Source organism: Oryx dammah, unplaced genomic scaffold (genome assembly GCF_014754425.2).
Source record: "Oryx dammah isolate SB20612 unplaced genomic scaffold, SCBI_Odam_1.1 HiC_scaffold_26, whole genome shotgun sequence".
NCBI classification, from domain to species: Eukaryota; Metazoa; Chordata; class Mammalia; order Artiodactyla; family Bovidae; genus Oryx; species Oryx dammah.
This window is the reverse complement of record NW_024070210.1, coordinates 76,576,609-76,589,028: the sequence shown is the minus strand read 5'-3', so window position 1 is coordinate 76,589,028 and position 12,420 is coordinate 76,576,609. Positions and strand designations below refer to the sequence as shown.

General features: G+C 49.1%; 1 protein-coding gene across 1 annotated transcript; it reads left to right on the top strand.

Moving 5' to 3' along the window:
- The first annotated feature begins 1,417 nt into the window (after positions 1-1,417).
- SALL2 (spalt like transcription factor 2) lies at positions 1,418-6,613 on the top strand. The gene is made up of 3 exons (XM_040227184.1): positions 1,418-1,627; positions 2,012-4,821; positions 5,268-6,613. The coding sequence occupies exons 1-3, from the start codon at positions 1,561-1,563 to the stop codon at positions 5,718-5,720; spliced, it is 3,330 nt and encodes a 1,109-aa protein (XP_040083118.1). The 5' UTR covers positions 1,418-1,560; the 3' UTR covers positions 5,721-6,613.
- Positions 6,614-12,420: the final 5,807 nt, after the last annotated feature.

Genomic DNA, 12,420 nt, shown 5'->3' with positions numbered 1-12,420 from the left:
ATTTGAAGTCCTATATATACATATTAGTTTATCCCCACTATATTTCTCTGATGAAGCCAACATAGCTACAATATTACCACTTTACAAAAAAGGAAATGGCAGTGTAGTCATGGTGTGACTGCCCACCACGCCTCAATTTACCAGCCAGGCAAGAATGGAACCGGGATTAGAACAAGGTGGATTTACTGATGCCCAGGCAAAACACCAAACTAAGGACTTGTCACCTCCTGTAAGAAAGATAAGCTCTTTTAAGGAAGTGGGAAAGCCATTAAGGCTCATTTCAAGATAGGAAGGGAATGCAGAGTACCTGGTCCAGGAGGCATTTTACGCCCTTAATCCTCTCTCCGAATAGGAGGCCACCTCTGTGCAGTGAGCAGGTGTTAAGTCATTTCTAGGCATTCAACCCAGCCTGGGGCTAAAAGGGGCTTTAGGCCCCGAGAGGCTGCCTGATAGCTCCCTCCTACTGCATTTTCCCCATTGTTTCGGGAGGAGTTCCCTTCCCCCCAGGTTAAAGCTAGGTGGGCCTCTGCAGGCTAGCATCTCCCCCAAACAGCACGTCCGTAATAGTGTCTGCGTTACTAGAGAAGGACAACGGAGGAAGAAGGGTAGAGAAGAGGAAACTAAATAGGAGATGACTCCTTTAATAAGCATGAACTCTATAAATGAGGTGTGGGCCGGGTGATCCGTGGAATAACTTGCATTCAGCTATTATTCTGGGGGAGGAGGGGCGGGGAGTAAGGGGCTTAGTGTTCCGCAGAGAGGAGTCCTGAATCGACTTCCTTGGAAATTCTACCTCTCAGCCTCCCACCCTGAGAAGCTTCTTTTGTAGAGGGGGTGTGGGGGTAGGGTGGGAATGGAGGTGAAGAAAACAGGACAAAACTTGGGGCATTTGAAGGGGCGGTGTGAATGTGTGTAGATAAGGGGTGGATTTTCTGGGACCCCTCTCTCGCTCTGGCCCTCAGACCACCCTCTCTGGAGTCCACGTTTTCCAGGCTCAGCGGATCCTTTATCCGAAGGAAAATAAGAGAAGCCTATCGCTCTGCTCTATTGAGCAAGGCTGTGTTTCCTACTGTGCCCCCTTGAGCTTGCTGGGGAGGTGGGCGGGCCGGTCTGGGCAAAGACATCTGGAGATGGGGGGAGCTAGCAGAGGGCAAGGATAGGTGGACCCTCACCAGGCCCCACAGCACCTGTCACTGAGCCTACCGGAAACCCTCCTGTGCTCTGGGCTCCCGCCCTCGTACACCCATCCCCCGCCCCCTCTCTCCTTCCCCAGCTCCCGCCTCCCTCCCCAGCAGCTCCTCCCCACAGACTCCCCTCCCCAGCAGCTCCTCCCCCATCTCCCCTCTCCCAGCTTTCTGGCTCCAGCTCCTCCCCTCCTCCGCGTCTCCTCGCTCCCCTCCCCCTCCTCCGCTGCGCCCTGCCCCCGCCGCGGATCTCCATCTCTGCAGTCTGGGCCGCTGGGTGCAGAGGCTGCTGCAGCCCGGGCGGCCAGTGCCGCCTCCCCCAATCCGGATACCCATTGTCTCCCACTCCACCCGGCCCTGCACCTCCCGCACAACCATGGCGCACGAAGCCGGGAGGAGCTCTCGTCTCGGGGGGCCCTGCGGGGAGCCGGCGGAGCTTGGAGGTGCGGTAGGGCCCGGCAGGGGTAGGGGTGGAGGGGGCGCGCGGGGCGAGGGGGGAAGGACTTTTGGTGGACGAGATAAAACGCACGATTCTCTGCCCAGGACCCGGTCCTCCCAGCTAGTCCTTCCGCCCGCCGGTGACCCGGGGTGCGAGGGGATGGAAGGGGGACAGTAGCTTATGCATGCCCGCTCCTCTCCTTCCTGGCCCCCAGTGCTGGCGTGTCGTGTCCAGGCGGGTCAGCCCTGAGCTCTAGCCTTCTGCACGGCCTGATGGTGAGCTCATCTCCCCACCCCCACTAGCGGTTACTGGGCTCGTTGTTAATTACAGCCTGTGTATACCCATCCCAACCGCACCACCCACGCTCTCTCCTTGTGTTCTCCCCCAGGTGATGTGAGCGAGGACGACCACCCCCAAGTCTGTGCCAAGTGCTGCGCACAATTCACTGACCCAACTGAATTCCTCGCCCACCAGAATGCATGTTCTACTGATCCCCCTGTAATGGTGATAATTGGGGGCCAGGAGAACCCCAACAACTCTTCGACCTCTTGCGAGCCTCGGCCTGAGGGCCACAGTAGTCCGCAGGCCATGGAGGCCGAGCAAAGCAACCCCTCGGACTGCGCGTCCTCTGTACCCACAGATCCCACCTGGGGCCCAGAGCGGAGGGGAGAGGAGTCTTCCGGGCACTTCCTCATTGCTGCCGCAGGTACAGCAGCTGGGGGAGGTGGGGGCCTGATCTTGGCCAGCCCCAAGCTGGGAGCAACTCCATTACCGCCGGAGTCCACCCCTGCACCCCCTCCTCCTCCGCCTCCTCCTCCCCCCCCAGGGGTAGGCAGTGGCCACTTGAACATCCCTCTGATCTTGGAAGAACTCCGGGTGCTGCAGCAGCGCCAGATTCATCAGATGCAGATGACTGAGCAAATCTGCCGGCAGGTGCTGCTGCTAGGCTCCTTAGGCCAGACAGTGGGCACCCCTTCCAGTCCCTCGGAGCTACCTGGGACAGGGACTGCCTCCTCCACCAAGCCCCTGCTGCCTCTCTTCAGTCCCATCAAGCCTGTCCAAACTGGCAAAACACTAGCACCTTCTTCCACCTCCTCCTCAGGGGCAGAAGCACCCAAGCAGGCTTTCTTCCACCTTTACCACCCCTTGGGGTCACAGCACCCTTTTTCTGCTGGTGTGGTCGGGCGAAGCCACAAACCCACCCCTGCAGCCTCCCCAGCCCTGTCGGGCAGCACAGATCAGCTGATCGCCTCGCCTCACCTGGCATTCCCAGGCACCACGGGACTCCTGGCAGCGCAGTGTCTTGGGGCAGCCCGGGGCCTCGAGGCTGCTGCTTCCCCAGGGCTCCTGAAGCCAAAGAATGGAGGTGGAGAGTTGGGTTATGGGGAAGTGATGGGCCCCTTGGAGAAGCCCGGAGGGAGGCACAAGTGCCGCTTCTGCGCCAAAGTATTTGGTAGTGACAGTGCTCTGCAGATCCACCTGCGTTCCCACACAGGCGAGAGACCCTATAAGTGTAATGTGTGTGGCAACCGCTTTACCACGCGAGGCAACCTCAAAGTGCATTTCCACCGGCATCGGGAGAAGTACCCACATGTGCAGATGAACCCTCACCCAGTGCCAGAGCATCTCGACTATGTTATCACTAGCAGCGGCCTGCCCTATGGTATGTCGGTGCCGCCAGAGAAGGCCGAGGAGGAGGCAGCTGTGCCGGGTGGAGGTGTGGAACGCAAGCCTCTGGTGGCCTCCACCGCCGCCCTCAGTGCCACAGAGAGCCTCACGCTGCTCTCCACCGGTGCAGGCACCACTACAGCCCCTGCGCTTCCTGCTTTCAATAAGTTTGTGCTCATGAAAGCAGTAGAGCCAAAGAATAAAGCGGATGAAAACACCCCACCGGGGAGTGAGGGCTCAGCCATCGCCGGGGTGGCAGAGAGTGGCGCAGCAACCCGCATGCAGCTAAGTAAGCTGGTGACATCACTACCCAGCTGGGCCCTGCTTACCAACCACTTGAAGTCCACTGGTAGCTTCCCCTTCCCTTATGTGCTGGAGCCCTTGGGGGCTTCACCCTCCGAGACCTCCAAGCTTCAGCAGCTGGTAGAAAAGATTGACCGTCAAGGAGCTGTGGCAGTGGCCTCTACTGCCTCGGGTGCCCCCACCACCTCTGCCCCTGCAGCTTCATCATCAGCCTCATCTGGACCCAACCAGTGTGTCATTTGTCTCCGGGTGCTGAGCTGTCCTCGGGCACTGCGCCTGCATTACGGCCAGCATGGAGGTGAGCGGCCCTTCAAATGCAAAGTGTGTGGCAGAGCTTTCTCTACCCGAGGCAATCTGCGTGCACATTTCGTGGGTCATAAGGCTAGTCCAGCTGCCCGGGCCCAGAACTCCTGCCCCATTTGCCAGAAGAAGTTCACCAACGCTGTTACTCTGCAGCAGCATGTTCGGATGCACCTGGGGGGCCAGATCCCCAATGGTGGCACTGCGCTCCCTGAAGCAGGGGGAGCTGCCCAGGAGAACGGCTCTGAGCAATCGACAGTCTCCGGAGCGGGGGGCTTTCCCCAGCAGCCATCCCAGCAGCCATCCCCAGAGGAGGAGTTGTCTGAAGAAGAGGAAGAGGATGAAGAAGAGGAAGAAGATGTGACCGATGAAGATTCCCTGGCCGGAAGAGGCTCTGAAAGTGGAGGGGAGAAGGCCATATCCGTGCGAGGTGATTCAGAAGAGGCCTCTGGCACTGAGGAGGAAGTGGGGACTGTGGTGGCAGTGACCACAGCTGGGAAGGAGATGGACACTAATGAGAAGACCATTCAACAGCCGTGTCTGCTGCCGCCACCACCACCTGACACCCTGGATCAGACGCAGCCAATGGAGCAGGGAGGCAGTGATGCTGCCGGAGGCACGGAAGAGGGGGCAAAACCAGAGAGGAGCTCCAGCCCAGGGTCAGCGCTGGCCCTTGAAGGGGAAGGCAGCAGCACCCCCTTGGTGGAGGAGCTGAGCCTGCAGGAAGTGATGAGAAAGGAGCCCGGGGAGAGCAGTGGCCGAAAGGCCTGTGAGGTGTGTGGCCAGACCTTTCCCACCCAGGCAGCTCTGGAGGAGCATCAGAAAACCCACCCCAAGGAGGGGCTGCTCTTCACTTGTGTTTTCTGCAGGCAGGGCTTTCTCGAGCGGGCTACCCTCAAGAAGCACATGCTGCTGGCCCACCACCAGGTACAGCCCTTTGCCCCTCATGGCCCTCAGAATATTGCTGCTCTTTCCTTGGTCCCAGGCTGCTCACCCTCTATCACTTCCCCAGGGCTCTCTCCCTTTCCCCGAAAAGATGATCCCACCATCCCATGAACCAGTTTTTCTGTACCTGCTGCCCTTTTGACCCAAGGAGCAGGAAGTGAGAGCTCTGTAGAAGGACCTCCCAGATCTGAGCCTTTATTTGTCTGTTTCTCTGAGTTCTTAGATGTCCCTAATGACTTTTCTCTAATCCTTGAGCTTCGAAATGGCTGAGCTCACGGCAATTGCCCCCTGAGAAACTTTTCTTCCCTCTTCATCCATTGTACCTGAGGAAAATAGATTTGCTACAGCTTTTACATTCCCAAGAAGAACTCTTTCCAGCTTCCCTGAGAATGACCCTTCTTCCCTCTCCTCTCCCTTCCCTTTGGCAGGTGCACCTGAGCACCCACATATGGAATTACAGCCCACCCCGAAGGGGGCAGCACCTGTCCCTGGAGGGCCTAGGGCCACTCCTCTCTGGTGACCAGGTCAACCTGCATGACTTCTTGTCCCAGGGCATTCCTTCCCAGCTGGTGAGGGTGGGCCCGCTGTCTCTTTGGAACCAGGACACAACCTTCCTGTCAAGTGATCTGCCCACCAAGCCCCAAACTTCCAGTTCCATCTCCATCTCCACTACCACTTCAGGCCCTGCACCACCAGGGCTGTTTGGCCCAGGAACTGAGGCTGGGAAGTTGCCTCCAGCAGTGGGATCCAGAGAAGCCAAGGAGAAGAGAGCTCCCCTTTTCCTCTTTTGGCCTCTTGCATCCAAGACGGTGCCTGGGAAGCCCATCATAAAGAGAAGTAGCAGATTGTACCTTCCTTCTCCTTCCGCGTGCCAACAGTGAAAATGCAACAATATCTGTCTCGCGGCCCAGCCCCAGAGGGTGGGGAGAAATGAAAGGCACAGGACACTCTTCCTGCTAGTAAGGCACTCGTGTCTTAGTCACATTAAGGTAAAAGTGTTGGCTGGTTAATATGCCAAGATATTTTGAGCTTCTCATATCCTTCATCTTTGCTTCTCACAGTTAGCAAACAAGTGGAATTCTTGCTGAGAGGTCTCCCATGGGATGGCTGTTTGGGGGAAGGAAATGTGAAGTTCCTACTTTAGCAAGCATTGTTCATGAGGGTAGTTGAAGGACTAATGGAGAGTTGAGTGTTGTACAGAGTAAGGCTTGGTGCAAACCTATATGATTAATAAAGGGGCGAGATGTAAAGGAGGAGACCTCAAATTCTTAATTGGATAGGTCGATGGGTCTCATGAATGTTCTTTTGTACTCAAGGTGACTTTAGTGTGCCACAGTGCACCGTGGATCAGGGGGGTTTCCTAGCACTAGTGTGCTTCTAGTTTTAGATAACTCCCTCCTTTATTCCCTAGCCCCTCGTATTTTCCTCACCTTCCTCTCTCAAGGTCCACTTCCTCCCCATTTTGCCTGTCCATGGACCTGGGTTTGTGTCTTTTTCACTGTCTGGTTCATAGAGTCCCAGACTTTGGGAGAGGAGCCCCAGGTGCTGTCCTCCCTGCCTCTCTGTCTTGTAATGAGATGTAGTATTTACTCTTAACATAGGATCATCTGGAACAGGAGTTCTGAGGGGGAGGGAGTGAAGCTTCTGCTATTGACTGACGTGATGGCTCCTCCAAAGGTGTAGGCTCCAGAGTTTCCTAACATAGTAAAATGTGAAGAGCAGACAAGGGAGATACTAGTGTCTTTCCCTTTTCATTAAAGGTGTCTTAACCAAATATTTGTGTGTTTCTCCTTATTTCATGACTAAATAGCCAGCTGGGGTGTGATATGGGCATTCCCTAACATTGAGATTCCCTTACCACCTACATCTCCTGCCAAAGCCGAACATATGGTGGTGAAGTATTTAATTTGCTCAGCCTTGTCCTAAAACAACCTCCATTGAATGTCATTTCTTTGTTGAAATGGTGTTTGTGTTCTCAGAAGGTAGAGGATTTGCTCACTGTTTACAGCCATTGTCCAGGTTTTCTCTTTGCCTAGATGCTTCCACCACCAGGCTTTTGTATTTTATTTTGTTTTTTGTTTTCTTTGGAGTTTGAACGCTATCAGTCTTTCCTGAAACCTAAGCCAGCCTAGCTGACATCAGTTAATCTGCAGAACAAAGGTGAATTCATCTTTATGATCCTTGGTCTAATGTTATAAACAATTTAAAAAAATAATTCAACCCTAATAATTTCTACCAACAAAGTAATATAAAGGAGAATTTTTAGCAGAGGAAGTACATTGGGGGGTGGGTGTGTCTCTGTGTGTATATATATATATATATATATATTTTTTTTTTTTTTTCTCTTTTGTTTTGTCCCCACAATATGGTAAGGTTCAGACTCTTAGACCTTGCTTTCCTAAAGAAAACATCCTCTGGAATTTTTTTTAATTTTTGCTTTTGTAAGATATCACTGAAACCATGTGCTAAAGGGATAGGACTGGTAAAATGATTTGCCTGAAGACATGTAGCCAATCAGTTGCAGAAGTGGATTAAGAACCCAGATCAGCAGAAACTCAGTTTCACTGCTACTACCTTCAGGGGTGGTACTTGGTTCTGGTTCCATCACGGGACTCCTAAAGTGAGGCTGGCTGGAAGACTGAAGGGAAGAGGTGAGTAAACCTGTTCCTAAACGGAGGTTTAATTACAATGGCCTCCTGGAGCCGTACCCATTCCCCTTTAGGTACTAGTGAATAGGACATGACAATCTTGCGAAGGAGGCTGGGGAAGAAACAGCTCCTGTCTCTTTAATTTCCTACCAAAGCTTTATAAATCTGTTTTTCCTTTCAGCCTATGGAAGGAGGTGGGTCACCAATCCTTCTATTCCCTTACCTCCCCACCCCCACTGGACATAGATAATGCCATTTAACTAATTAAACTAGACTTGCCCTCTCTTTAGATGCCAGTTCCCATTATAATAACAGCTGTCAGTGAGACTTCTACTAATGGATACTTCCTTGGGCAGGTCAGCCCTGAGCCTGACTCCCTACCCTCATCCTTCATAGCTCTACTTTATTTTCCCTTCTATCTACTTTTCATTCTTTCCCTCCCCAGCTTTTTCTTCTTTCATTGACCTCTGACAGCTTTTATTTCTTTTCTATCTTATTATCTTAGAGCCTCCTTAAAGCCCACTCCAATCCCTATCTTCAACCCCACCCTTTCTTACTCTCAATTACTTCTCATTTGATCATTTCTTTGGAAAGTGAATTAACTCTAACCTGCTGCAGTGAATATGTAAATAAATGCAGCTTGCAAAACACTTTATCTGAAATAGGGATCGTGGATTCAGTTCGAACTAGATGGATAAACAGATCACTATTATAAGAAGCAGGAGACAGTTTCTTAGCTCATTCATTCAGTTCAATTTTGAGGATTTGTTTCAGAGACCAAGTGCTAGGTAGGTACAAAGGTAAAGAAGACATACTTCTGTCCCAAAGCAAGCTCAGTCAAGAGGAAAAATGTAAACATATTTTTATATGGTGGTAGCAAATACTGTGCTAAGACACAATGGCCTGTGGGATTCCAGAAAGGGAAATGACTAACTAATGACACAAAGTTATAGAAAGGGGAGGGGACATACAGTTCTCTTAAACTGAGCTTTCATAATAACCATGCTGAAAGAAATTAACCAAATCTATACAACGACCTAAGGACAAATGGAGTTACCATGTAAAAACCTATATAAGGTACATCTAGTCCCCTTTGGCAGAAACAGATATGTGCTACTTCCAAGATGTCCCTTCAAGAAAGAACTGGCTACCTAGCTCCAAGAAACCTGGTTAGAGAATTCCATGGCAGTCCACTGGTTAGGACTCTGTGCTCTCTGCCAAGGGCCAGGTTTGATATCTGGTTGAAGGAACTAAAATCCCACAAGCTTCATGGAGTGACCGAAAAAAAAAAAGAGCCTGGACAGCCTCCAGTTGTCCTCTCCAGCCCCTGGTCAAAGACTAAGCAAGGTGGTGGGTGGTATAGGGCTTAGCCATTGCCAGGGAACATGGGACTAATGAACAGTTCTTACCATGGAACTCCCCAGTGGTCTGGCAGCGACTATCACAGCTGCAGCACTGATAGCTTTGGACAGCTTTCCCAACCCAATCCCACTTTCTTCACCCCTCCTCCCCACTTCTTTTTTTTTTTTTTGAACAAGTGTTACTTCCCAATAAAACTTTTGCACTCCTGACTTTGTCTCAGCATCAGCTTCTCCCAGATTTCAACCTGTGTCACCCCTCAAAAAGGTCTCAATTCTATTGGCACATTTTCTACTCCTAGGATTCTGGTTTACTGTCTCTGGAACTTCTTAGTAAACATCTATCTCCTGATTCCCAGAAGAGACCTCACTCACATGACTTTCCCTCAGACCCAACTTTGACTTCCCTTTACATTTTCTTGTTTTTCTTAATGTTTAACAACAGATTTACTAACCCCAATGGACACTGTGCTTTTGATTATATAATTTTAAAATCTGAGTAAGGACAAAACTGAAGAAAGAAAACATTTGACCAAAGAACCAGTTAAGAAGCGTACTATTCGGTCAGTACTGTGGATGATTCAGTGATCCGTTGCTATGTAACAAACCATCCAAAACTTAGGGTCTTACAAATAATTATGTATTAGCTTGTGAGTCCATGGGTCTAAACAGGCTTCAGCTAGGATGGCTTGTTTGTGTTCCAGGTGGTGAGGGCTAAGCTCACTCAGCAGCTTCAATTTAGGCTGGAGGATCCAAGATGGCCTCACTCACTTCTGGCCCCTCAGCTGAATGACTGGAATACTGGAACCTCTCTCCTTAGAGTCTCATTCTCCAAGATCTCTTTTTGACATCTTTCAATCTCTAGAATTTCTCTCTCTCTTTTTCCCTTCCTCTCCCTTTCCCTCTCCCTCACTCTCTCTTCAAGTGGTTTAGCTATTAGGATAAATGGACTTGCATAAAGGCCTAGGTCTCTAAGATGACAAAAGCAGAAACTGCAAGGCCTCTTAAGGGCTAGAATCTGAAACTCAAAGAATATCATCTCTGCCACTTTCTCTTGGCCAAAGCTAGTCAGAAGGCCAGTTCAGATTCAAGAGGTGAGGAAACAAGCTTTACCTCATTGGGAAGAGTGACAGAGTCACACTTCATAAGCGTATGTGGGATGGGAACCATTACTGTTGTGGCTAACTCTGAACACTCTACCAGAGCAGATTAGGAGATTACCAGAAAGTTAGGAGATGTAGCGCATGCAGCAATCATCTGCTCACAACTAGGCTTTCAGTCTTTGGACTAAAAGAGGTCTGGGTGAGAGTCAGTCCTCCTCTCTGCACTGCTCACAGTTGTATGCAGACTGGCTAAGAGGGGGCCCAGATAAGAAAGTGGTTTTCTTTTGAGCTGAAAACTGGTCCTGAGGCCTCTAGAAAAAAATCCCTCTATAAGCAGATCATGCTAAGTGGTCCTCTTGTGCTCCTAAAATTTGCCTGGTTTATTACTGTAATAGTTTAAAAAGTGAATGTTAAAGCAAAAACTTCTGGGAGCTCCCCTTAATTTGGCTTACTTTCAGGAGTACCTGTACTGCCACTTTGGCTTCCTCTGTAGGTGAGTGGAGGCAATTCAGGTCATGCGTATCCTGAATTCTACCAGAGCCTGAATCTCTTCCATTAAACAAATTCTTCCTTTCTTAGACAAAAATGCTTATAAGTTTAAGGGATGACCTGTGGAAATCTGTCTTTGAGATGAATCAACTCTCTTCAACTTCTGCAAAGCTATATCCTATGCTGTCTTTCTCCCCCAGACTATTTCATTTTACTGCTATATAGTTACTATATATTTAATTTCTATGTGTTAAGGACCTTGAAAGAAACAGTGATCTTACAGTAAGTGAGGGATTCAGATTTGTGAACAATTAACTCTAACAGTTCTCTAATATAGCAATAACGGGATTATCTTACTTTAGTAATAATACATGCGTCTAAACATAGGGTCACACAGAATATATCCTAAATGAAAGTGCAAAAGCATTCTTTGTCAACTTTCTTGAGGGTCGTTGTTAGAACCAGGTTTATTAAAGAAACCAAAACCCCTTAGGTAGAGCAGTCCCTTAGAAGTAGTGATCAGCCAACTTCACCAAGAGTATTTCTGCTGAGTAAGATAGCATTGTTTCTTTTTTTTTTTTCAAGGCTGCACTGAGTCTTGGTTGCAGCATGCAGGCACTCTAGTTGCCGCATGTGGGTTTGGTTGCCCACAGTATGTGGGATCTTAGTTCACTAACCAGGGATCAAACCTGTGTCCCCTGCATTGGAAGGCCAATTCTTAACCATGGCTGTCATGGAAATTCCATTTTTCCTTCTAATTAAGTATAATCCTGAAAATTAAATGTCCAGAGATGCTCATATGAGCTCATATTCATTTCCGTGTCCTGCATTTCAATGCTTAAAGGAACACAAGACAAATTAAATTCAGAAAATGAGAGAGATGAATATTTTGATCACTACTAAATCTGCACAGTACCTAGCACATAGTGGTCACTCAGTAAATATTTGCTGAATAAATGAATGAAACCACCACATTCCAATATACATACATCTTTCTTCTTAGTAGTCCCTCTTCATTTTCATCCCTTCCTTTCCATTACTATCCATAGATGGCTTCTGACTTAAAGATTCTATGGTGAAACTGTTACCATAGGCTACTAATCATTTCCCCTATCTCTAAACTTAAATATCAGCTCCCCTAAAATATTCCCTATATGCAAACTTTAAAATGTCCCCTGTTGTATTCTGAATAAATTGCAAGGTAACATGTACCTTTTGCAATCTAGCTTCAAATATGGAAACAAATATTCTCCAAATTCCCAAATATAATTTTCTGTGTTCTAGCAAAATTAATCTGGTTCAACATGGCATGCACCATGCTTTCCTACATCGAGTCTAGACCTTCGCTTTTATCATGTTCTTAGTCTGGAATTCTTTCTTATACTTCACCTACTTAAGTCCTATCTGTCATTTCAAGCCTGAATCTTGATGTCACCCTCTTTCCAATGCCATCTTGGATCATCTGGGCTTGGAGTGTCCTCCCTTCTTTGCAGTCACGTTTGTTTTTTAAGCCTATGTTCATGCTGCCTTATGTTGCAAAGATGGTTCAATATCAGTAAAGGGAGTGGGGTTTGGCTCCTTTACCAGACCAGAGACTCTGAAAATAGGGGCCATGCCTTCTGAAGCTGTTCTTTCCGGCAGTGTTTGGCATTCTGTGGAGTAGATAAATCAGTGGTTCCCAAATACTTCCATTCAGAGGATCCCATTTAAAAAAAAAAAAAAGTTTTTAAGTTTACTATACAGAGAATTTCACATACCAAACTGTTTGGATCCGATGATTTTCTTAAACAACGTGTTCATGCCCACAATAAGAAATGCAGCACAACCAGAACCTCAGAAGCCCCCTAGTACCCCCTCTGAGGAGTCGATCTTATTTTATTTGTTAATTTAGCCTCCCCCCACCTAGCCTCCACCTTCCCCAACTTGTGGGATCTTAAGTTCCCCCACCACAGATCAAACAGGGTACTGGGCAGTGAAAGTGTG